This window comes from Mytilus californianus, unplaced genomic scaffold (genome assembly GCF_021869535.1).
Source record: "Mytilus californianus isolate M0D057914Y unplaced genomic scaffold, xbMytCali1.0.p SCAF_5, whole genome shotgun sequence".
Taxonomy (NCBI): Eukaryota; Metazoa; Mollusca; class Bivalvia; order Mytilida; family Mytilidae; genus Mytilus; species Mytilus californianus.
This window is the reverse complement of record NW_026262701.1, coordinates 104,489,041-104,516,779: the sequence shown is the minus strand read 5'-3', so window position 1 is coordinate 104,516,779 and position 27,739 is coordinate 104,489,041. Positions and strand designations below refer to the sequence as shown.

Sequence of the window (27,739 nt, the reverse complement as noted above, 5' to 3'; positions counted from 1 at the left end):
GCGCTGAAAGGTCAAGGTAGTTTAAAGGGGCGGACAATGCATTGATGCTGGATTGTGTTTCATATCTATTTAACAGATTAATTCTGTTTTATATTCGAATGAAGTGGAATATTTTGTATAATTCAAGCAAATGCAAGAAACAGTAGGTCTATGAATCTGAAGACTAATAAAGATTCGACAAGTAAGTTATCTGTAACATCTTTTACGCTTTTGGATCATTAATAGACATTATCTCCAAGATCGTTTGGGATATATATAAATATGTATATAGTTTTCCATTGCATTACGACTAAATCCGAAGTGCAGAAATTTGATATTTAGACATCACGACCCCCCCTCCCCCCCCCCCCCCATAAAATCTTATTAACGTGCCATAAAAATGTGTTGATGTTTATTTTTTGCATTTTGTAGTATTTTTCCAAATTAAAAAAAAAAAAAAAATATTTGCTTTGTACATTTGTATCTTATTTGAAATATAAATTTAAAATGTAATATGAGTTATGTATCTATCATCTCCATTCGGTTAATGAATATTTTCTTTGATTTCTTTGATTTTGAATTTTTATTTTATATCTTAGTTCAAGGATTTCCTTGCATGGTTTTATAATTATTTATGAAATAATGTATTTTGACATTAAACAGAATAGGCATAGTTATACTTTTATACAAATTTGTCTGCTATTATTTTAACTGTGCAAATTCCCACAAAATATTGTACATGTACATGTATCACAATTTAAAGCATTTGATGTCCAAATCAAATATTTATTGTTGCATGATGTCGAAAGGTTATACGGAGACAGGTCTAGAATAATTCTGAGACAATTCAGCTTAATACACAAAAGATAAGATACGCATACAAGTTCTGTAATATACAGGAATAAATTCCCAATGCTACATGTATATTTTTGAATACAATGTGTATATCTTTTTTTTTAAACGATAGAAAAAAGGTGATGCAAATATTTAACTTAATGATAAGAGCAATTTGTCTTAATAATATGTTTGTTGGGGTAAATGGTGCAGGAACATATACATGTATATTAGATATACTGTTCCCAGGATGATGAAATTACATGAAGTAGCGAAAAAACTCTTTTTACACTTAAAAAGTAATGTGATAGTTGTTCTGTTGTATGAATGACATCACATGCATTTAAATTGACCCGGATGGACACGTGAAAAGTGACGTTGCTGCATTGATATTGATGTCATTGCATAATATTTTTCAAGTATATCATCCTATCTACAATCTAAAAAATATTAGGCAGTACTATAGGATCTGAAAAAGGGAAAATGGACAATTTGTCCGAAAAGAATTAAGTATTATAAGACTTCATTTCCCCACTTATAAAAATAAACACTTGAAGCAAACATTTATATACTGTATATAATATAATGTGTACAATGTATATAAGTATATAAGTATCTTATTTACAAAATGTAAATCTTCATATTATAATGATGTTCAAAGTCGAATACTTGATCAAAGTTTAAAAGAAACTTTGCCAAACTACACATTACAATCAATTTAAGCAATATCCTAAGAGTTGAGGGTATAGAAATATGATCACTTGGAGTTCACCCATCTGACATTAAAACCTATGCTGAAAAGAGGATTTGGCTGTGTGGGATTTATATCTCTATATAAATTATCGCACCACATAGCTGTGGGTGAAATTATCCTTTAGGATACCTAGCTTTTTATTTAAAAAACAACTATATTTCCAACATAGAAAATAACAAATTCTAAGTGTAAGTTTTGGCTCAAAGTGTTAATAAAGTTAAAAAGATACAATGTAATTTGAGTTTTGAAATGGTTAAAAGGTTTATTGTTCGTCAAATGTGGAAAAAAATGAAAATGAACATGAAAATATATCAACTGCTTTTGCAAAATGGCGAAGTGAAAAACTACTTGATGTATCTAATTCCTTTTTTCATCCCTTCAATAAGAGTTTTATTGCAAATTATATTTCAAAATATTTCATATAATTTTGATTACTTTCGAGATTAGTATAGTTAACCTGGAAACAAAATGTCCATGTTTGTCTGACACACTTATCTGTATTGATTTTTATCTCATATGTGACAATCCTGCGGTGGCGTAAACTATTTGTATAAAGCTTTATATTTCAGAGGGTAGAAGACCTGGATGTTTCATCCCTTATGTTACAAAATTTCCGTCTGTCATGTGTTCATTGTCCTTGAGCTTAATTTCATGGTTCAGCGACTGCTTGAAAATAAAAAATCTAGTTTTTCTGTCATGTGAATTTCTCACTTATTATGAGTAATACATGTAGGATAACTATATTTGGTATATATTTATATATATATATATATATATATATAGGTTCCTTTCAAAGTCTACATATCCGTCAGACAAGGTTCGCCTGACCTCAACCTCATTTCATGGATCAGTTATCAAGGTTAAAGATAGATGATTAGGTCCTTTCTCAGATACTATAAGCAGTAGGTCAACTACATTTGTATAAGGAATGATTGTAAGGGGTACTTTTCAGTCTGGCAGGTTTCATCTGACCGTGACCTCATTTTCATGGATCAGTGGACAATGTTAAGTTCTTTGTGTTTTGGTCGTTTTTTCAAGTGCTATGAGCAATAGGTCAACTATATTTGGTGTATGGAATGATTTTAAGGTGTACATGTCAGTCTGGCAGGTTTCATCTGACCTTGACCTCATTTTCATTGATCATTGGTCAATGTTAGGTTTTTGTGTTTTGGTCTGTTTTCAAGTACTATAATCAATAGGTCAACTATATTTGGTGTATTGTATGATTGTACATGTTTGTCTGACTGGATTTATCTGACCTTGACCTCATTTTCATGGTTCATTGGTCAATTTTAAGTTTTTGTATTTTAGTCTGTTTTTCAATTACCATAAGCAAAAAGTTAACTATATTTGAAGTACAGAATAATTGTCATGATTGTTAGGTGTACATATCTGTCTGACAGGATTAATCTGACCTTGACCTCATTGTCATGGATCTTTAAAAATGTTAAGTTTATGAGATACTTGTATTTAAACTTTATCTTTGAGACTTTCAACATATCATCAATGGTCAGTAAAGCAGGCGAGACATTTTAGTGTGTGCACTCTTGTTCTTCAATGTCAAGCTTTTCAAATCCTTTTAAGTCCATTTACTTAAGTTTTTGAGAAAAGGCAGTGATATTTTATTTGAGTTTAACATTTGTTTAAGAAGATTCTTTAGATTATGCCATTAACATGATTAACAGCAGCAAAATGGATGAAAACTGTCACTTTTAATGTCCTTGTTTGTCCTACACAATATAGGACACCACAGGTATTTTGAACTATTTGATCATTTTATTTATTTTCAAGCATATTGAGCAATTAAAAGACACATTTTCAAATTTTAAGAATTGTGCTGGGCTTAAATAACTGATTTCAAAACATTTCATAGTTCTGAATCCAAAGAGAACTTGAAACAGATGGATAAAAAATGTCTCAGTTTGTCCAATATATTTTCATTTTTTATTTATTTTCTGTTTATCAAATTTTATGAGAATCAATACTGAGTTTTCTAAATTCAGAGCTGAAACTGATAGATCCATGTTTGCCTCCCTTTAATTCAACTATAAGAGAAATATGAAAACTTCATTTTCAAAGTTTGACCGACATACATGTAGCACAGTTAATTGACTCCTCTTATATTTTGAGGAAGAAATTAATTTTCCAAACATTTAATGTTGAAAAATACAAACTACAATGTACAATAATATTTCTACAATAGAAACCAAATAAAACAAAAATATTTGATCTATTTTCTATGTCAAATATGTCAAAGGTCACACATTGCTAACACCATATTGATTACTTTGCCAGATAATGACAATTTGTGTCAAATGATAAATTAGTGAAACTTCAAAGATTATCAATGATTAAGAAGTATTTCTAAACAATTTTGAGAAATAAATGGTTAATCTGCAATCAATTCTTTGTTGATTCATTTAGACAATTGTAGGAGAATCCAACAGGAAATGAGTTTAAAATATGCTTTTGATAGATTGTAAATTCATGTACATCTACAGTGCATAGGGAAATTTCATAACAAGAATTTCATTATCTCAAGGTAACAAAGTTATTCTTTGATTTTTTTTGTATTTGGTATACATAGTTGTTATAAAGATAAGAAGATGTGTCATGATTGCCATTGAGACAACTCTCCACAAGAGACCAAATGACACAGAAATAAACAACTATAGGTCACCGTACAGCCTTCAACAATAAGCAAAACCCATACGGCATAGTCATGCAGCTATAAAAGACCCTGAAATGACAAAGTAAAACATTCAAACGAGGAAACTAACGGCCTAATTTATGTACTAAATAATGAACGAAAAACAAATATGATACACAGCAACAAACGACAATGAATTGTTACTTGGAGGGATAGGGAGATTTGTTACTTTGTTTGATACATGTACTCTCATTATAGAAGACAACATGTGTTTTATTTATTTGAATTCTGTGGTTGCTGTTTCATTGATGAATACTTCACTTCTCCTATTATTCATATTGGAGTGTGCTTGCTTTTCATGTTGTGTTAAATAGGCTGTTGTTCATTGTAGGGATAAGTTACATGTACAAGGGCGGATCTAGGATTTTTGAAAGGGGGCATAATTCCCAATAATTGAAGATATAGAAATACAATTTTTTGAACGATTTTATACCAAACATTTATAATATATATTTTCAAAAAAAAACATGATATTTGAAATTATTTGGTAGATCAAAAGGGGTGAGGGGGTATGCCCTCTATGCCCTGGATCTGCCACAGATGTATTAAATGTAAACTTCACATTTAGATATTTATAGGAAGGTAAACCCCTTGAGTGGTAAGGAAAATACAAATCTTTTAAGATAAGTGAATATATATATATATTATACAACGAATTTATATTGTTGATTCTATTGCTTTCAAATGATAAGGAAAATAGTAATCTGAACCTAAAAAAAAGGAGAGCAGGAAGAATTAAACTGAGAGTTAAAGAAATTGAAAGACATTTGATATTTTAAGGAAATAAAATATGGTATGTGTACAATATTGGCTTTTCAAAGTGGGTTTACATAGTATATGTACATGTATCAAAAATGTCCCCAAAAATGAATTCTTCATAAGGAATATTTTAAAATGCCTGTAGCCTTTGGTTCTAAATGTAAATCGTGATATATATATATATATATATATATATGTGTATCGAAACATGTTTTTGCATACGTGATGGGTGTCTACAGGATTTCAAATTCAAGCAAGAATTACAAAAAATAAAAGGCATCAACATGCATTAAATAACATTTAGTGTGAAAATTTGATTAGATTTTAATGTAAATTGAATGTGTTATTTACGAGTTGTTCAAGTTATATCATTCAAATTATAAGGTCATTGACTTGCAATCATTTATGCACATGATTCAACAGTTGTCATTCTGTCAGAGGTAAATATTAGTTATTGATAGCTATAGATCCTTTGATGTTTGTTATTATTTTCTGAAATTTTTCAATGGTAAGTGTGTTAAAATATTCCTTGTATATTAGAATTTTCTGAATTTCGTAAAAACTTTTAAAACTTTTTACTTTGAAATTTTAGTAATTAGTGATTGCAGCTTTACATTATGAAATTTCTTAAAACATTTTTAATATGAAGGAAATTTTTATAGTCTCTGGATGATTTAGAGCTTGAAATGTGGTATGTATACCTGATTATTGGTATTTTTGTTGTTGGGTTGCTGTCTTACTCTTCTTGTACTCTTATGACATTGTCATTTCCATTGGCATTTGTCTAAAGATAGTATCTTTCATTATTGTTTCTTTTGATCTATTTATAGAATAAACAAAGCTCTTAAGGATTGTTGCACTGAATACACTTGTATAAAAGAACTCTTCTGTTTTTTAAGGATTCTGGCTCTACCAATTTCTTTTAAAAGGGGAGCAAATGGGATCCAAATTTTTTTGACCTCACTGGTTTAGATATTGATGTAGTTTCCCTGTGTAAGTTAGATTTGTAGTATATATCAACAGATTTGTATTTCATGTATCTTGTTATGTTGTGGTTCCGATCTTTATGACACCAAAGGGGCCAAAAGTTTAGCCGTTGTGACTGGAATATGAGATGAATGTGATAGGCCATACACAGTAATGACATAGGCCATGTGCAGTTAAGTGACTTGAAAAATTGATGTATTGCTAGGCTTTCTGCAGCCCGGCCCCACCCTCTGAGTGACTGTAAAATTAAATATATGTGAATTGCCATTAGCAGTAGTGACTTGAAAAATTGATGTATGTGATAGGCTATGTGCAGTAGTGACTGAAAAATTAGATGTACATGTATGTGATAGGCTATGTGCAGTAGTGACTGGAAAATTAGATGTATGTGATAGGCTATGTGCAGTAGTGACTGAAAAATTAGATGTATGTGATAGGCCATGTACAGTAGCCATGGTAGCAGGGCTAGGGCTTTTCAAGTCTCACGCATTTAGCATGAGACTCACGCATTTTCATGCTTATTTGGCGGCATTTTCCTTTGATCTATTGTTTTTTCTCTTTGATCTTTACGATTTTGGCCAAATCTCACGCATTTGCATTATTAAAAGTTGGCAGAACTGCAGTAGTGACTGAAAAATTAGATGTATGTGATAGGCCATGTGCAGAAGTGACTTGAAAATTAGATGTATGTGATAGGCCATGTGCAGTAGTGACTCAAAAATTAGATGTATGTGATAGGCTATGTGCAGTATTGACTGGAAAATTAGATGTATGTGATAGGCTATGTGCAGTAGTGACTGAAAAATTAGATGTATGTGATAGGCCATGTGCAGTAGTGACTGGAAAATTAGATGTATGTGATAGACCAAGTGCAGTAGTGACTGGAAAAGGCAATGTATGTGCAAGGCCTTTTTGAGTTGAAAAAGTTCTGGATGGTTTACTGGACGTTTAGTCCAGTGGAAAATATTATTTACTTGACAATCTAATTATACGCTGAAAATTTCATAAGAATTATTGAACATTCAGTCTAGTAAAAACCTCTTTTTGCTAGCCGTGTTCCAACAAGCATTTTACTGGTTTTGTCCTTTGAACTGCAGCTGCTGTTTTTTGTAAACTGTTCTAGAAATTGAAAAAGTACATGTTGATGTTTGTGCAAGACCATGTGTAACACAGTGACAGGAAAAGTACAAAATGGCAGACAATCTTTGACAGTTTCATACTGCATCTGACAGTTGCTCCCCCTTTGAATATTTGCTCCCAACATGATATGGATGTACATGTCATTCTACTAAAGAAAAGGTATACCTTTATTGATTTTGATTATCAAAACTGTCAATATAAGGAAGGTTATTATACCTGTAACTGATAAGTAATTATTGATAATGGGAACTACTGCAACAGAGAACTTTACAGAAAACTTCTTCACCAATATGTGCCTTTATGACATCATTTACTAATTACTTGTAGATAAGATACTATTTCCCTGCAGTAATTGAAATGAGTGTTTCTGCTCACCTGGAAGAAACTTAAGACACTAAAGTATCATTTGCAAATATGAGGTAGGTGCTACATTTACCTGTGTTATTATAACTTATATTGTCATCATTCTTTTTAGTAATTAAGAAAACCAAATTTATCAAATTTGTGTTCAAATTATTTGATTAAAAAAAAAATCGAATTGAAAAGGATTTCAAAATTTGATTTTGAAACTGTTAAAATAATTTCCTTTCAATAAAGGTGGCACTATATTGTAATAGCAACAAAATGGCTGCCCTCATCCAATCATGGAAATATTGCTGTGCATATGTGGAAATAAAACAATAGAAAGTTGAAGATTTTGCATTCTCAAGTAATCAGATTTGTATATTGATAAATATAATAATCTGTTGTCCTTCTGATGGGTTTATACAGCATTTCCAGGAAGTTTTGTCTTTCATCTCTTCTTTCTCTCTTTCAAAATAGTTTGATCAAGAAATTAAACAAAAATATTACAAAATAAAAGATATATCATGGTTAAATGTTGCTTTATAAACACAGAATTATGAAATATTGCAAATTGTCTGATAATGTATAAAGATTGCGGTAATAGACAGCTGTTACACCTGTACTACAGTTTGACTGATGAGGCATGAAAAGTCACAAACATAAAAGTCAAACCATGAATCATCCAAGGTAGTTCAGTGACCTTGCAGTTTTTGTTGGTAATTGATTTTGGGGGTAAGGAGAAATAAATAATCAGAAAATTAACTTAAAAACACCCAATTAGTGGCCATAAGTGGAGGGTGCAATGTGTCTTTGATCTACCCTGTGGGTAATTAGGATAAATATTTCTACCCATTGAACTCAGGTTGGTAGGATAAATGGAAACATAAGTATTTATTTTTGCGGGGGGGGGGGGGGGGGGGGGGTTGTCTTATGTGAAATTCATGAAATTGTTAGTTGAATAATAACTGCTTAAAACAGAAATCTAAAAACTGCATTTCAGAAAGATTTTGGTAAATTGTGAGGATTTATAAAAAAGGAAATGGGGATGACATTTTAATCAAAAATAATGATGCTATAGGAAGTAACGCTATGTATATTCTTTCATATACAAATAATTCATTATGGTTCAGGATGTCCTTTGATTCAAAAATTTACAAAAAACAAAAAATTCAACATTTTATCAAAATGTTCATCAATGATGTATTGCACTGAAAAACATTTAGATTTTTTGGACATATGAAATATTGTTGCAATATCCATGAAAAGCAATGACTCATTTCACTAAAAATCTTAGGAAAAAAAATTCTCCTTAGTCATGAACATTTGAGTATCAATTTGAATCAATTTTTATCATCAGATTTTTTGTGAAAAGAACCCAAGTACATGTACTGGTATTTAGTTTCTTAAATAGTTAAAATTCCACTTTAGGCTTGATCATAATTTGGATTTTTATCCCGTAAATATAAAAGAGTAAGGGGAAATTGGCTATACTTCTTTAAATGAAATGACTTGTAAAATTCCTTTTTTATGCCCCCTTCTGTAGCCGAGGGGGCGTTAAGTTTTACCCTTGTCTGTCTGTACGTCAGTACGTCCTTAAATTAGTTTCCATTCACTAACTTTAATTTGCCTCAACCAAATGATATGAAACTTATACACAAAGCTTATTACCACAAAACACAGATCTAGTTTGAATTTGGGTGGCATCACTTTTACTTTTCTAGAGTTATGCCCTTTAAATGGAAAAATTGCTTATACACAATGCTTATTACCACAAAACTCAGATCAAGTACGAATTTGGGTAGCGTCACTTTTTACCGGTCTTGAGTTATGTCCCTTTATAACGGTATATGCAAGAGGGGCATCATCTGTGTCCCATGGACACATTCCCCATTTATTTGGAATAATTTCAGTCCGTTTAAAAGAAAGTTGCATTTGCTTGCTTAAAGTGAAACAACAGCGGACCCTGTGGACTTTTGACCCACTATGGCACAATTACTATGCATATAAAAATTATAGATTTTATCATGGCTAATGAATAAGTTTTTAATAGCTTAAACATACTTAATTGTTCAAAAGGGCAAATGGATCAGACACAAGTTTTTCAACTTAGTAACATTCTCATCAGTTTTTAATAGATGTGGTTTTAATTTTAAGTGCCTCCTTTGGCAAAGTTTGCAAAATTTATTTTGTATTTTATTTGATGGGTGTATAAAGAACTCTATGAAGTAAAAAGTATAATGCAGTGACTCATTTAAATGAAATTGTTCTGATCCCGAGTAGGTGTGGGAGGAACTCTTGATAAGTTAGTATTGTGATCAATACGGATATGTTTAGGACACCTACAAGTACCTGTAATACACCCAGTCTGAATGGAGTTTTAAATTTCACTAACTTTTCTCGTGTATGAATTATTTTTTATATGTATATGTAAATGACCAGTGGAGTATATTTGAAACAGATTAAAGTCTTGACTTCTCATAAAAACTGATTTTAGAAAAGAAGCTTATCTGAAAGTAATTGAATTTAGATATTCCAAATTTAAAGCATGGTTTCTCATCAACGATTCTTTGTTGCTCTTCCAAGAAGGTTCAGCTTTTCAATGAAATATTCCCCGCTCGTGCGGGTGCACTCGACTCCAATCTTAATTGACTAGGATTGTCAGTTTTCCTATCGAAGGTCGGTGGTTTTCTCCAGGCACTCCGGCTTCATCCACCAATAAAAACTGGCCGACACGAAATAGCCCAAAAGCGGTGCTTAAAAGTGGCGTTAAAACACCAAAAATAAAAAATAAAAAAAATCAATGAAATATTATTTAACCATTTTAAGTTGTCATAGTTGTCATGACTGACAGAAAAAAATGAAAGTACAAAATGTACTAAAGTTGTATAATATATACTTCAAGTTCTGCAATTTTTGTTATCATGGACAAAATTTTTACTATATCACATATATTAATTCAGAAAGTTTTTAAGTTTGTGCCACACATTTGTTTTAAACACTTGATAAATCTCTATTGATAAATTTGTTATTAACATGTAACAAAAAAGAATATTAAAGTCATCATTTTTTTCCAATGATAATTGTTTGAAGAGAATTTCCCCCCTCAAAAGGCCAGTATATATTGACTTTAAAAAAAATATCTTTAGATAAAAAGTTTCTATTTTTATGCAGTAATGCAGTATTAAATTTTTTTGTTCATGGTTATATAAATCCTTATGTAGGCTCAGAGTATTTCCATTGAAGATAATTCCAGGAATTTGACTTAACATAAACTTTAAAGAATCAATGTGGACCTACAGTAATGTCAGTTCTCAGTCAATACATAAATTTTCAAGAATCAATGTAGACAGACAGTAATGTTAATTGTCAGTCATATGATAGACTTTACTAGTGTATGTAAATATAATAAGTTATGAATGAGAGGCCTTTTCATTTCTAGAGTGTCTGGAGATCTAATTACATATATCAACTGTACGTAAGTAAATCCTTTAAAATGTATAAAGTATTAAAGAGGGTATCAATGTATTTGATTTCATCTATTAATATAAAACTGAAACAGTAGGTTAATTACTTGGTGATATTAAAAACTTAGTACAATGCCATATACTGGACCAATTCTGAGACTTAAAAAAAATGGAAAATCAAATCACTGGTCTTCTTAGTCTCACTTAGATGGACTTAAATAGAATTGGTTTATGTTTACATCGGACCAATCATCTATATATGGTGCAAAGGTACACATCATTTGTTAATCCAAAACTTTATACAAATGATTAATTTGTTTATCTAAAACTTAATACAAATGTTTAGTACCCAGAATAAATTGATATTGGACAAAAACTCTGTAGATATATATATACAGTCTAAGAAAATATGTAAGGGTATTTATGGTATCCATGGTATAGAGCTTTAATTTAACGTTCTTTGTTAGTTTTTTTGTTTTATTTAACTTCAAGGTCTATGTTGTAAGACTTTATACAAAAGTAATTAATTAACTTTTTTTCTCTGTTACCACTAGATGACACAAAATTTTATTATAAGGTACCACTTTTTTTCAGTTTTGAATGAAACACTTTTTTTTTGCCTTAGTTTAGAAGTATTAACTCTTACTGTGTAAATTTTCAATTTTAGGTTTTTGCATAACTTTTGAGAAGACTAAAGCACTTACCCCAGGTACACATTGATTCTAAAATCTGAAAGGAGATGTTTTGGAAATATCACTGAGATAGCGACTCAGTGATATAGCAGTAATTTCCCCCTTCAAATAAAAGAAAAAGAAAAAAGACATCTTTTCTTTTAGGAGCTAGATAAGTAACATATCTTTACTTTAAACGTCTGTTCTATTGAAAATTTTAAAGATATGTTCTGTTTTTAGATAAATCTTTATATATAACAATGTATAAATTAAGATATTTTTGTAATTGTGGTTAAAAATATTGTTACTTGAAAATGTCAAAGTCTGACTGTCAGAAAAAAACAAGATTATTTTTAACATGATGACTGAAATACCAGGTCATGCAGTGAATGTTAGTGTTTATACTGAAAATCGTGATCAGTTGCTTTTGATGTGCTCGAAAACAAGTTAGTTGTTTCACTTAACAGCATCACTGTTCCTGTATTGTGGTTAAATAGCTAATAATGAGTTACCTGAGGTCAGTTGAGTACACATGAGTAAATAATACTGCAATGTTCATTACTATGTTAATTGGACAGTAAAGATTTTTGTAATTATAAATTTTTCATAGACATGATAGAGAAGCAGTGATGGAAGGATTAACATACATTTCTGTGTTAATCGTATTTACAAATGTCCCGATAGATTGGAAATTCAAAGTAAGTTTTTTTTATATAACATACATAACTTGTGCGGCTTCAGAATCAATGCATGAAGTGTCTTCTCTTTTGTGTCTGACAGTGAGAATTGGTGAGACTTTAGAGGAGATTAGTGCTTGTTTGCCATCGCCACAACAATGTTTGCATGCTACATATATTGCCATTTGTTCCATACAGTTTTATTCGCTACAAGTTCAATGTGTTTTATTTCTGTCGTGTAGTACCCCTAGCAGCAGAATTGTTGCTGGTTTACATGTTTATTTGGTAAAAAAAAGTTGTGAATGCAATTTGACTGTACAGTATTGGTTTTGCTAATTGTTGAAGGCCGTACAGTGACATATAGTTGCTTAACTCAACATCATTCAGTTGATTCATTGGTAGTCATACCACATTCGCTGAGTTTATTTAAATAAACTGTTTCAATTAAATGAACTTATTGTTTATTTTTATATTAGAAAAAACAACTAAGAAATATCTTTCTGCTAACCTGAGATTAACCAAATGGTAAGTTATAGTAATCTTCTCTTCATTGTAAGATTAAGACTACTAACATGCATTAGATTAAGAGTTACATGTACATGTAGAAGTATATATGTTCTTATCTGCCCTTAAATGACCGGTAGTATTTAACCAAATATTTTTCTTTTTTGTAGGTCAGGGGGTAATCCTTGATTTAAATGGTAGAAGGTTATTTGGAAGTATAACAAGGTCAATTTTTTAAGAGGCCTGTCATAATTTTAACACTTTGATGGAGGCTAATTACAAGGGTGACGCGACAGGTATCGTTAATTTCAGCAGGAGATACCAGTAACAATCTACCTGATGGTTAAAAAATTTGAATAATGAATAAGATATCATATGGATTATAATATACCTGTGAACGAATAGGTTTTTAACATGGAAAACTTGCCGATAATAAACATTTCTGAGTGGATTTAAGTCCAGTACATATCACTGTTGGATTTCGCTAGCAATACCTAAAGTTTTCTGTTTCATAATGAAAAGAATATAGAATAATATAATATAATCTTTTATGTTTAAACGAGGGTTTGTTTTAATCGTGTGAAAAAAAAGTTTATAGAACAAATTCCATAAGTAAATTTATTTGATAATGGGAGCCGTCAATAGCTGCTGTATCCCCAAAAATAGGGACTACGATCATGACAACAAAAAGCTTAAAAAACACAGAAGGAACTTAAGTGCAACTTTTAATATGTCCATGATGGATGAAACACCCCAAAACATGATCAACATCAATTATGCAGCGGAAGAAGAATTGATGACACTTCCTGGAATAAACCGTGCAACGGCACAGAATATCATTGAGTATCGAAAACAAATTGGAGGATTTAAGAAAGTTGAGGACTTGGCTCTTGTCTCTGGTGTTGGTGCTGCAAAATTGAACACAATAAGGAATGAAGTTTGTGTGTCGGTGAAAAGAATGATGAGTGCAACTGAGGGAAATTCTGGTGGAAGTTCGTTAAGCGGAAGTAATAAAGATTTAGAAGTTTTTACAAATGATTCTGTGAAAAAGAAAAATGGGAATTCGAAAATGAATATAAATTCTTCAAATGTTTTCCAATTAATGAAAATTAATGGTGTTGGACAAAGTCTTGCTGAAAATATAGTAACTTATAGGGATAAGAAAGGACCCTTTAAATCTATAGATGATCTAGTCAAAGTGAAGGGCATAGGAAATAGTATTTTAAGTGCAATACGATATCAAGTCTGCTTGGATGATTCTGAGGACCAAACATTCATGAATGGCAATGTCACACATAAAGACGATTCTAATTCAAACTCATCATCTATTAACACAACTACATGTACAAGCAGACATTTATCTGAATCCACAGAAAATATGTTGAATATTTTAGAACCTATCATTAAATCTTCTTCTCGACCAAAAGTGACACCATTCAATTTTAAACATAAAAACAAAGGCGTAGTGAGAATAGCTAGTTGGAATGTGGAACGATTCAATGAAGAAAAAGCTAATAATCCTGGAGTGAGAGAAGTTGTTTGTATGACAATTCTGGAAAATGGGTAAGTTTGTCACATTTATTGGATCATAGTGGTAAGATAAAGGAGAACTGTTGTTCCCTGTAAGCTTATCTGCATATAGTTATCACAAGTAAAGCTAGTCCAACAGCCTGAGCCTGATAGAATACCATTGGTTCTGTTAAAATGTCACTAAGGCATAGTAGAAAAATAAAAAAAGACAGTCCTTGCCTCTAGGCAAGAAAGGTTATTGTTAAGACTAAAATATACAATACAGTTTTGCACATATTTAGTGATTCTGAATCAGTGAAAGATCACTCTGTGTGTTTATTTTGTCATGAAATAGAAGTTCCTAATGATATTCAGTTCCAAGTGGAAGAAATATTCTGTCCTATTATTTCAATAGGAACAAATATGACAGTATTTGTTCCTTGCGTAATAAAGGGTATAGAATATTTGTTCCAATAGGAACAGATAGGAAGCATTATTTATATCAAAGTTTCCAGTGGAACTTCTGTCAGGGGGAACAAGTATATGTTAAAAATTTCCCACAGTGATGAATGCTGGTGATTGTTGGGTTATTCACTCTGAAGTTCTCTCTGCATATTCAACTTTTTTTTACAGTGATTCTGTTCACTCAACATCAGCAAGAGTGATGTATAACTCAATCTCTATGTGCATACTGTATACATTTGCACTTGTTAAAACTAATGATTCAGAAAGTTTTCCCACTAAGCAGTTTTAAAACGTGACAATCCTCCCATAACCCAATGTGATTGAAATACCATGTGAAAATTGAAACATTGGTATTTACAAAGTTGCCCTTTAGCTTTATTTTTTTGGCATTACATGTTAATAAACAAACAACTTCAAGCTGTGGCTTATTTATAGTCTATCTGTAGATGTTAGAAACTTGTATATATATTTGTATTGTTTTGTATTTTACTTTGCATAATTTTCATGTTTTTACTCTTGCTTAAAAAGCAAGTTATATTAAAAATGTGTTGTGGGAACAGTTTATGTTTTAGATGATGAGATAGAGTAAACACATTTCAATATCTAGAGATTTGATCTGATGGGCTAATTTGATTAACTCTATTGCTTTCAAACTTTACTCTATCATTTTAATAAATATTGGAAATACAAATGTATTCAGAAAGAAATTAATGGTCAATCTATATTCAAATGCTAATGTGCATTTATGAATATTTGTTATTTTAAACATTAATCTTATGAATTAGTCAATGAAAATGAAAATGTCAGAATTGAAATTCTTTTGTTTGTTTGTTAGCTGTAATCAATTCAGTCATTGACAAATGATTGAATTTGATTCTTGATATTCAGTTTTTAAACTTCAATATTTGGATACTTTTTAATAACCACTGACATGTAGATATTTTTTCAAAACTTATATATATATGATATTGTACACTTATTGTTAATTAAAATGAAACAGCAATCATGGAAATTTAATGCATGTATATTCATTATTTTAAATAAAAGTATACATGCACACTGTGGTGACTATAACATGTACATGAATTTGAACCTATCATACTTTCTGTTACACAGTTTTTAAAAGTCAATTTAAATAGATCAATTACTTTGTAGCCTTAGTTTTCATAGTTATAGATGCGCACAATTTAGTACACTTAATTTAAATTTTATTTGTTTCCTTGTCCTTTTTTATAAACTTTCAATGAAAGTCCATATTATTCTGGATGTATGATAAGATTATCATTTTGAATCACTGTATCATATTTATGGCTACATCTAGACTAGGCAAAAGTTGACAGATTGTGAAATGATAAATTTATTTAAATGTAAGCAGTAATATTTTATTACATGTGGATAAGGTCAACAGATAAAGAAATGTGCATGCAATCATTATTTCATCAGTTTTAAATTTGATAAATTTTCATATATTGTCATGGTCATGTGATGATTGTTACATGTGATTATTATGATTATAAATAAGTTAGTGAAATTTTCACAAGGGAAATTTTGAAGATGAATAAAAGCCAGGTACATGTAGATCATGTAGATGATACATTTGCATGTACATTGAAAAAAATTCAAAATCAATTTATTTTAAATGCAGAAAAAAATAAATGTATATCAAATTCTTAAACAAATGCTGACTGCACAAGTAGCACAACCAGTTATTTTTTTCTTCTAGATATTATTAAATTTGATATAGGTTAAAGTTTTATAAATTTGAATTGAAAACATAGTAACAGGTGATCACAGGTGCCTATAGAGCATGTAGAGTGAAGGAAGGAACCTTGCTATGAATTGTAAAGTAGTAATATAATCATGATGAAGCTTGCAAGGAATGATAAATAGGCAACAAGTCTGATTTACTGCCAAGATTTCATGTTGTAGACATTTTATAGGTTATGTAAGGACATGATCCTAAATCAGTTATTAACAGCTAAGTAAGTCAGTTACTGAAATCAATGGCATATTATTAAATAAGGACTGGAAGAATGGAATGGAATTGATGAAAAGTTATTATACCTTTAATATTTGTTTAAGTATGGTGTGATATTTACAAACAATTTTTTGGAAATTTTATTTCTTTTTTAATTGCAGATTTGGTTTAATTGCATTTCAAGAGCTTGCTGATGAGAAAGCATTAGAAAAGGTCTGTTTCAATTAATATTTAATATTAAAAAACACTAAAGTAGTTGTTACTGCATGGGTTTTGATTACCAGTACTAGCAAACAAAAATTCAGTGCATTTGATGTTGGTCATATGATAGTAGGGATAACTAGAAATTCAGCATTTGAATTTGTCATTTACCCGGTACATGTAATGCTAAATGGAGAATTGTTCTGAACTTCAATGATAGGTTTTAAAAAAGGTTTCAACAGCTTCAACCGAGAACTTTTTTTTTTATTGAAAATACCAAATATGAGGTCTTGACGGTTTTATCAGCCCTAAATTTGCTTATTCCAAGTTATCTTTAACAACATAGTCAGTATTAATTAAAATATCGATATAAGACTGTAAATATAAAACAATATACATATATAAAAATAAAGAAAATAGTATGAAAATTAGTTAATGCAAAAAGAAATAGAATTTTATGTACTGTGTTTATTCTAAAGATGAAACAATGCTTGTATAAAATTTATCTCATACAGATATGTGATGAACTAAACACTCCATCTTTATCATGTACAAAGAAATGGTCAGGACGTGGAGGAAAATGGAAGTTTTTAGTATCAGAGGCTACTGGTAAGATGTATCAGGTACATACATTTTCTGATTGATTATAGATTAATGTGCGATATTACTAATTACAAAAACTACTAGGTAGGTAATGGCAGGCTGCAAAAACCTGTAACAACCAACTCATTCAAGAAGGCAAAAAAGAATAAAGAAGTAAGGAAAGCAAAGCTAATTTGTCTGAAGAAGTATAGGTACAATTATATATAAAGTGTTGCCAAACCGACTGATTTCAATTGGTACTTTGAATATTTCAGACATAGCTACATGCATATACCTATTCAGTGTGTAAGAGAACCCCAAAGATACCTGGGAGCCTATGTAGCAGTGTGGTATTTCATCTGTAGTGATCACTTGTCTGTCAATACTAGTGAGTTTGATCCCCCCTCCTGGCAAGGTGCCTTTGAAATCCAATACAACATGTAGTGAATTTCAGTTTGTTAGTCTCATTCTGCTATTAAATCTGTGAATCAACTTTGTGAAATTGTACCGTTACCACATGAAACACAGACAGTTGTACTATGAATATAGAGTATTTTCACAACACTGGTTGAAGCATTTATAGTCAGTATTTGTGGGTATATTTAGAACTGACAAATTGATTGTTGTAGCAAAGTTACTAGGTATTCATGTTTACCTAAGAAAAGTGTGTTATTGTACCACTATATCAGTGATAATTTGTTTGTACTTAGGTGGTAGATGTAAATAACTTATCAAATAATTACTGTAGATAGAAAGGCTCTTATCCAAGTATTACATATTATATTTCTTCTGATAACCAACCCCCCTTGTGGAATTGGCAATATTTTACAATGGGGATGTTATCATTACTATCTTGACTAGTGTTCTCCTCAGTATTTTTAAATAGCATGGTGACCGTGGAATTTGAAATAGCACTGTTTACCTAATATTATAGCTTCACATTTATAATACATCTGTATATATGCATTCTATTGGAAAATCAATTCAGATAGCACCATGGTAATAAATATAGCATCACACTAAATGGGTGTCTTGCATTATAAGAAATTTCAAAATAGCTTCCTGTATAGGCATGATAGGTAACATAGTTTGTTATTGTAATAATTAATAATATTACTGAGGATTGAAATTCTTTGAATTAATAATAAAAGAGAATTTTGATGAATAAATGAGTTTTAGTCAATTGTTATGAGAAGTTTAAAGTCATCATTTAAATTTTTTAAGGAATAAGTAATATTTATATTGCAGTCTAACGAATACAACGGCTTCCTGTATGATGTTTCACAAGGGATAACATTAAATCATTCTGCATTGCTGGAAAAACCTAATAACTCACCTAAACCATTTACGAGGGCACCATTTATTGGAACTTTTAAGGTATGATTATTATTAATTTTGAATGAATATGTATATATAAGTTTTACCTCTTCACAAATTTCTTGTATACTTTCTTTTGAAAAAGGTATGCTGAAATACGGAATCATCCCTGATGTTGGTCATACTATTAGGTATTTTATTTATCATGTTTATGGCGTCATATTAAAAAAACATTTAAAAAAAAAAAAAAAATCTTCACTGTTTCAGGTGACCAGAATGACTGATTTTGATTTCATCTTATTGATTTTTCTACTGTTATGAGGACTTTTTAAAGTTTTGTTTTGAATTTTTGAAGTCAAGATTTAACCGCATCTTTACCAAAAAGATTGTTGTAACTTGAAGAAATGGACACATGTAAATTGAGAAGTAACTATTTATATACAACTTGGGAAGACTGTTTTTCTACACACAATAAAACCTCGTTACATGGAAATAGCCTGAAACAATACTGATACCCAAAACAAACACTTTTGAAAGATTCTAATGCAAATTTTTGTTAAAACATTTCTGATTGGACAAAATTGAAATTTTTCATAAGGTTAATTCCACAGTTGATTTCATCAAAGTGTTTTCATTATATGTATTGCATCATCTCTGATGATAAAAACTACCTTAATAAGAAGTTAATCTGTTGTACATGTAATATAACAGCAACTAATGTGTTTAAGTTTAATGTTTCCAATCATTGATCTATCATTTGATGGTTGCAAATAATCATTTTCTCACTCTGCTAATGCATATGATGTTCGCTTAATAGTATAAAAAAGAAAGGATATAGAGTATCCATCCATGACACAAAATCAGTAAATGCACAGCAAAAAACACAAAAAGCTAAGGAACAGCACTTTTATTGCTGTTCTTCATCTCAAAGTCACAGTGAGGCCTTCAACACAGAGCAAAACAATTCTCACTTCACTGCAAGTTTAAGACAGCCCTTAGCACCAGTATGAGTGGAATTCTTATAGCTTAGCCTTTAACTAACAAATGATTTCTTGATGTTGGAAAATTTTACTTTATTTTACATAAACTTTTTAAATGACAAAAAGTAAGTGTTCACATGAAAGTGTCTAGTGTAGGAAATGATAATTGACTGATTTAGAATTACTTTTTTTTAGATGAAGAAATTTGATTGTATAGTTGTGAGCGTACACATGAAAGCTACAGGTTTAGCTAATGAAGACTTGGACAGACTTCAGGAAGAAATAGATCAAGTACCCAAATTGATCAAAGCCATAGAACAACAATATCCAGGTAAACCTAAAATAAAGGCCGAGCAGATACGGATGTGGCAATGATAAAAAATAAGTCGAAGAAAAACAGACAACATCATGGCCAAAAATGAAAACAACACAAAAATATTAGCTACTGTTCAAGAAAGACAAGGCGGTCTCTTCCCATATAATGGTATATGCAAATGTGCCACTGGTTTGGGTAACTTTTTTCAGATGTCAAATATATCAATGGGGTGCAATTTCATGGGGTGTTTATAAATCTATATGTTAATGGGTCATAAATGTTAATTTTCTGTTAAGATGTCTGTAAAATCTATGTACTAATTTTTTTTTCTAACAATATAATCTTCCTATGAAATATAGGTATGGATAGACATTTTGGAAAGAATCAATATATGAAGAGGGTGGTTTTTAAACCCCAGACAGACTTCTGTTCCAAAAGTTTATATGCTGAGAACCCCAAAGAACCACTACAAAGAAAACTTAAAATTGAGCAACATGAATATGGATGCCACAATAACTACGATACTATAAAATTGGTTATTTAACAAACTTAATGTACTGAAGTGAAAAAAAATTGAATGAAATTATCAGCTCTGTTAAAGACGATGTAATTTTTCTTGTTTTTAGGGGAAGAAGACATTATAATGTTAGGAGATTTCAATTTAGATCCACAGAAAGAAGGTATGTATTGCATGGCAAAGCATCTTGAATGTTACAAATGGGAAAAATTCCTTTTAACATTATTATGTCAAGTCAATACCCTATTATTGTCTATATAATGTGTGCGTATTCATATTATTTAAAAAAAAAATTGATTTTGCAAAGTCTGATGTAATGCAAGCTTTTGAAGGGGTTAAATTGATGTCATGAAATTGGGCAGTATCAGATGGAAATAACATTTCATTGATAATTTAATGGATTTCAGGTTTGAAAGAATACTTTTGTTACCAGATTTAAAATCAATTCTAACTTGAAAACATAAAAAATGAAATGGATAGAATATACTTATTGTTTCATTTCAGATTTTGATGTAATGCGTAAGAAAGGTTACGATAATTGTCTACCAGCAGGAGAATATACAAATATCAGCAATAACAACCTTAAAGGAAGTCAGACTTATGACCATATATGGATAACAAGTAGCACTAAAAAGGCATTTTCAGGTATGACCATGCTATGGGTATTAATATTTGGTGTCCATTATTATGTGTTTTGAATTGAAAGTAACTATGGACATTTAACAGGCGAACAAATTTATCATTTTGCAACTTACAACAAAACAAAAGTAAACACATTGTCTATAATGGGCAGAAATAGGCAAAAAGTAAATCTGTCTTTACAAGATTTCACATTTTCAAAATAAGTATAGTGATTATACACTTATTTACTGAAGTGCCATTATATATTGGTTTGTCCGTCTTCTGAATCGTTCATTCATCCATCTGAACTTTGCAATACAACTAATAAACCAGAGACTGGGTTTTAATGAAATTTGCATCATAACTTAAGAACATAATGGCATCCTGCACTTCCTATTTTGTCCAAAACATATGTGTTAAATGGCCATTTTAAGTCAAATATATTAATATCAATAAGTTTATGACATCACTATAACACCACAAATCATTTTTCTGCACTGAAGTGTCCAGATTGTTTTAATCTATTCATTTATCAATGAAATTAACATAAATCTGAAAGGATTGATAAACTTTACTGTTGTTACAATTTCAGGGGCCAAATAAGGGCTCTAACGATACCTCCTCCTTTTCGTGATGTGCAATTAAGATCAATTAAAACTTTTTTTATTGAGGGTAAAGACTTCTTGAGTGAGAAATGCCTTATTTGTGTTTAATTTTCATTTATGAGCTTTCATCTTCCAAATATGGAAAGTCGAATTTTTTGGATTTCATTATTTATGGTATTTATATATCTTGTATTGTCATGTGCCACATGATTTTTGTATACACTACCTCTGAATGTTTAATAATCTTGATCTACATATAATAATCTATTTATATTTCTCCTGATTTCAGGTTATTCAGGTGTTGTAAGAGAAGGTCTAACAAGTCCTCTGATACCTAAAGGCTGGGCATGGGGAGGTGTTGTCAGTGACCATTGTCCAGTATGGACAGAGTTATACACAGGGAAAGATTTAGATTCAGCAGATTTGACCATCACTCCAGATACCATTAAGTTTACTCTCGATGGTTGATTTCAAATACTGTGGAAAAAAAACAGATACATGTATATATTTTCAGAGGCCTTTATCTTACAAGGCAGCAGTGAACAAAATCCAGCTTTTGAATATAGGATAATTGATTTCCACTGATCACATCGGGAATCACGATTGAAAATTCGTGGAGGAATCCGAATCCAGAGGAGCAATTAATGAAACATTTGTAACGGTTGGTAGGTAAAATCTGAATAAGAAAATCAGATTTTACTTACCCACTGTTACAAACTTTTCATTCATTGCTCCTGGGAATTGGGATACCTTTGCGGTTTCGGATCGGGATACCCAGTGTGCTGATGAATTTGGGAAATTTATTTACCTAAAAACTATCAATTCTAGAAAGTTGTGGGAAAGCATGTTCAGTCTGATAGACAAGAATTATAAATGGGTTGTAACCGTAAGGAAAAGATATTATACCTCAGACATAAGATTTTATTTATAATGTATTTTATAAAAGAGACAAGTGTATATAGATTTTCTAATAAACACAGATGCCAAATTAAACACTTACTCACAGAAAAAGAAAATTTTGTACCAAGATTTTATATATCTGGGCAAATATTAGCCAAATTGTTGTTCAAATTAAGATGAATTTAATATACAGAAACTACTTATTGTTTATAAAAAAAAGATATGAAGGCAATGATTTTTGACATGTATTACTTAACCCAATTTTTTGAAGTTTTAAAAATTTTGCTTGCAAGGTATTTGTATTAATAACTTCATCAATAGTAAAATATTTTAATTTCCCAATGAACTAAATTCCAAGTGCATGACTGAAAGAAATTTAAGCATTATCTTTCTTTTGACTTTGAAAACTGTTTTTAATACTACAAGGGTACAATAAGAAAATATTAATTATGATGAAAGTAGAAAGGTTATTTATTACAAGTTTATAAATGAGATTAATATAGTTATTGCAATAATGACTCTACATGGTAAAGCAACAGTATTATATACATTTTATTGTGAATTTGATGACATATTAGTTTTTATATGAAGATTTTTTATTGTAAATGTACCACACCAAGCAAACTACCTGCTGGTGGTAAAATAAATTAGAACCAAGATGTTTGAGGTGAAGATTTATACTAGAAAGATATGTAAAATTGGAAGTTAGATGTTTTTTCCCCACTTTTTGGTTTTTCAATGGGGCAGTTAAATCTTCAGTGTGTTTCATTGTTTGCATTCTACAGTATTGTAAAATGCATTTAAATGGACAGTTAAAGTGTGAGCATAGGCATGGTAAATTTGGTGGTTGAATTCCTACCATTAACATAGCAAACATTAGACGCACAAAGAAATTTCCCGATATATTTTAATTTTTTTGGTAAATCCGTTTTAATTATATTAACAGAGATTTTTTTGTACAAATTGGAACTTTTTAAAGCAAAAGGCTATTAGTTAAGGCTATGTAGTTCTCATGCGTAACAAATGTTAACTCTTGCTATTTAAAAATCATGTTGAATTATGGGTGTCTTGTATAAATTCTTTCAGGATGGCTTTCTAGAAATTTTTTATCTAGTCAAATATTTAAATTAGATTTTATTTATAATTTAAAATTAGATCTATACTCTAGTTTGAGTTAAGACTAATATCATAGCATAAAAGGGTAAATAAATTTATTTCCTTCTCATAAAGATTTAACATGAGAACTTTTCATATTATTCATTCAAGAAATGACTAATTCAGTTGCTAAAATTTGACCATATTATTTAAAAGTGCTACCAAGTATTATGTATCCATGTCATACTTTTATATGCATATATATAGTTTAAGTTATCAAACTTTTAGCTTAAATGCATGTATCCATGTCATATTATATTTGCATTATATTTAAGATATCTAATTATTATCTTTAATGCATTAAAATTAAGTTACAAATCTTTATTTTGAAAGCATTTGTTTTGAGGTATTAATTTATACCTTGGGTACAATGAATTTAGATATTCTTTTATATCTTGTGGACCAGTTCTTTATGGTTACTGAATGCTATTCCTCTATAAAGTGAAAGCTATGATGCAAACCTAAGATTACCTGGTCTACAAGAATGAATGGGGTCTAGATTTAGTGTATAAATAGGGTTGTTCAATTCAAACATATAAGGTAGCCAAAACAGACTCTTTTAAGGGACACAATTGCCTCCATGGGTTAATGGAAGCAGACCTATCTTGAGTGTTGGAGGTTTTGGATTCAATTCCTGAATAGGTCAAAGCAGACTTTTCAAAATTACATTTGCTGATTCTGGTTCTGGCATGCACCATTTAAAAGTAAGAACAAAGATTTTTCAGGTCAGAGTCTGAATAATGTTTCTGAATAAAGTGATGCCTTCCTGCAGACTCTTACCTTCTTAACTAGCATATTAAAAATTTTTGATCAGCCTCTCAATCTAGTACAAAACTGGATATCTTCATATCAGTTTGGGAGGGACTTTCCTGTTTTATAAGTTTTGGAGGGCCTTTCCTGTCTGCTAAGTTTGGGAGGGCTTTTCCTGTCTGCTCAGTTTGGGAGGGCCTTTCCTGTCTGCTAAGTCTGGGAGGGCCTTTCTTGTCTGCTTAGTTCGGGAGGGCCTTTTCTGTCTGCTTGAAATGTTTTTATGGAACAGCCCACATAAACATTGTATTTATTGTCATGAAAGTGTTGTAAACTTGTTGTAAGTGACTTGTCATACATAATATAAGTCAGAATGTATTATTTGTTTTGTTATTTTTGCCACATCATATTTTTACATATTTGCGATATTTTCACAGCAATACATTTTATTTTTCATGCAATGTTAACATTTAAATGTCTCATTTGTATTTTTTTTTTGTTTTTTCATATTTTTATATATTTTTGTAGCAATTTTCAATGCAAACTTCAGCTCTATTAATTGTTTATCCGTTAACAATGCAAAGATGATTTCAAATGTAAATCATATCAAATTTTAAAGTAAGAACATATATACACAAGAGGTATATGTTTTCCCAGTTTCAATTTAAATTAATTTTTGAATGAGATTTTGGAAAACTTAAGTATTAAAGCAGTATTGAACAGTAAAATTCTTTCTATTCATGTCCAGTTAAGGTCCAGGAACAGTTAATAAGCAATTTTCCACAGATTTTATTAACTTTTACATGTTGAACTTTAAGCTGAAAATCGAAGAAATATTTAATAAAACTATTTCATTTGCTTATTTTAAGAATATTCATTCAGTAGTATATCCGAAAACAAAACAAAACAGATAAGTGCATTATTTTATTACTTAAATTTAACATGAAGAATTTGTATGTCAAGTCGATTAAAATATGGAACATCATCTGTTACTGTTAATTTGCCTAAATACACTTTTGGTATAATTTGAAATTCTTTTTATACATCTAGTCCATTTCCTGTAAATTTGTTAATCTTGTATTATTGCTTAGGTTATAGTAGGTTGTTGTAACATTGTCATCATTTCTACTTTATAATAAAAATATGCATATAAAGGCCAGTATATTTAAAAGATTTCACCCAAATTTTTACTCATACGAATATAGATTAGTAGAAATAAAATGGTTAAAAAATCAGTTAATGTAAGGAAAAAAAATCAGAAATGATAGCCTTTCCTGTGCAAAAATCAAGAAGTGGAAAAATTCAGAAACTTAATACCCTTTCATTGCAGACATTTGGGGGGGGGAATAAGAAATTCATACTTTTCTATTGCAAAAAAAAGAAAAAAGGAGATAATAAGAAATTTAAAACTTTTTCATTGCAAAAATCGTAAATGTTATATTCCATTGCAAAAATCATAAATTTTATATTCCATTGCAACAATTAGATATTTATTTTTTTACAATGCAAAAATCTGGTGGGGGAATTCAGAAATTTATACTTTTTTGTTACAAAATTGTGGATAGAGGGAATCAGAAAATTATGCTTTGCAGAAATTTTAGGCCTGACACATGCAATTGCTTATTTATAAATAAGACAATGCCTGCCTTATAAACATTTTCTGCTTAAAATATGCTTTTTCTTATTCATAGATTTAGACATATTGATAATGCAAAAATAAGGCCTTTTTATTAGAATAAACTAAAAAGATATATATATATCTACTTTCAGATCACAACAAGAAAAAAGGTACATAATTTTATCTTTTAAATAAAATACTAATGATAGAGGAATTATAGATAAAATTTAACATCCAGGGTATATTGGTGTTAAAGATTGCATGTTGAAAAATAGTGAAAATAAAATTAAGAAATTGGAATTGATATTCTGCATCATTAATAACAATTTTTTTATGTTTCAGATTATTATTATTTACTTATGCTGAAGAAGCAATAGATTTTTGTTATAATTTTTTGCTCAAATAAAAAGTTATATGAAATTTCGTGCTTTAATATTCCATCTGGCTCATGAAGTTATTTGTGAGAACCACTTTGTATTGTGTTGACTTGAATGAATCCGCATAGCAGTGACTACTTTAATAGTTTTCTCTTTGGAAAATGAATTTTGATTCCTATTAATTGCTCTCAACACAGAAAGCAGGAAAATGAACAACACCATATTAAAATTAATGTCAGACCTTGGTAGTCTCTGTTGAATTTATTACCAACCTGTTTAGATACAGGACAATTGAGAGCTTGACATATAGTATGAGCACATTTCTAATATTGAAGACCTTTGTTTGATCTCTGTTCTTCAGTGGTCAAAATTCAAGTAAGACGTTAACTTTTCTTGCTTTCCTTGGAATTTCCTATTGTGATGTCACAAAAAAAGGCAACCATGTCTGATGATGTTTCAAAGAAAGAACATTGTTTTTGCATATGATTGAATGGAAAAGAAGGATTAAGTATATCTGCATATGGTCGAAAATTATAAGAGACCGAATGTTGATAGCTACAAAAACTTGGTGAGCCTTGGGTTTTAAATTTGAAAATTTAACTGTTCGAGTTGAGAAACACTGTATGACACCCAATGCAGTGGTAGAATCTATATCTATGCAAATATTTAGTTTGTTGATACCTTTAATTTCCATTCTTTCCCAATTCTTCGATTTGACTGTATTACAGCAATTCTTTTCCTTTAGTTAATATTTTCAATCTATCTGTCGTTAATCAATTCTTGTTAAGTTTCTGTCTGCTTTTTTGTTTTTATTTCACATTTATATTTTGAGTTGTTATTGAGTTACACCTTGGTTGGTAAATCTTTGTGAAAATGCAGTTAAAATTAGAAATAAACTCACTATCACTTGTTTATGGAAAAGGGTAGCAGTTTTCTACTCTATATGGATTGAGTATACACAAATCAATCCACACATTTTGTTTTCCTGATAGATGGCATAAATAATCTAAAAAGGCTTTAACTTAGT

At 30.2% G+C, this 27,739-nt stretch overlaps 1 protein-coding gene across 5 annotated transcripts; it reads left to right on the top strand.

The window, feature by feature from the left end:
• On the top strand, positions 1-26,755 carry LOC127700427 (endonuclease/exonuclease/phosphatase family domain-containing protein 1-like). Of its 5 annotated transcripts, none has more exons than XM_052203883.1 (11): positions 1-181; positions 7,491-7,582; positions 10,948-10,979; positions 12,995-14,387; positions 16,938-16,989; positions 17,493-17,600; positions 18,808-18,936; positions 20,052-20,187; positions 20,799-20,852; positions 21,194-21,334; positions 22,205-26,755. In XM_052203883.1, exons 4-11 carry the CDS (start codon positions 13,453-13,455, stop codon positions 22,381-22,383), a joined length of 1,734 nt encoding a protein of 577 aa, XP_052059843.1. In that variant the 5' UTR covers positions 1-181; positions 7,491-7,582; positions 10,948-10,979; positions 12,995-13,452; the 3' UTR covers positions 22,384-26,755. The 5 variants fall into 5 exon arrangements, with proteins under 5 accessions (XP_052059843.1, XP_052059844.1, XP_052059842.1 ...); XM_052203884.1 differs by having other exon boundaries at positions 10,948-10,983; XM_052203882.1 differs by lacking the exon at positions 10,948-10,979.
• Positions 26,756-27,739: the final 984 nt, after the last annotated feature.

What these genes read in the sequence shown, in the direction of transcription:
- LOC127700427 (XM_052203880.1), top strand. Translation starts at nt 13,453, where the DNA reads ATGGGAGCCGTCAATAGCTGCTGTATCCCCAAAAATAGGGACTACGAT. An exon ending in ATGACAATTCTGGAAAATGG is followed by an intron (nt 14,388 to 16,937) that starts GTAAGTTTGTCA and finishes TTTTAATTGCAG; the next exon opens with ATTTGGTTTAATTGCATTTC. An exon ending in TTTAGATCCACAGAAAGAAG is followed by an intron (nt 20,853 to 21,193) that starts GTATGTATTGCA and finishes GTTTCATTTCAG; the next exon opens with ATTTTGATGTAATGCGTAAG.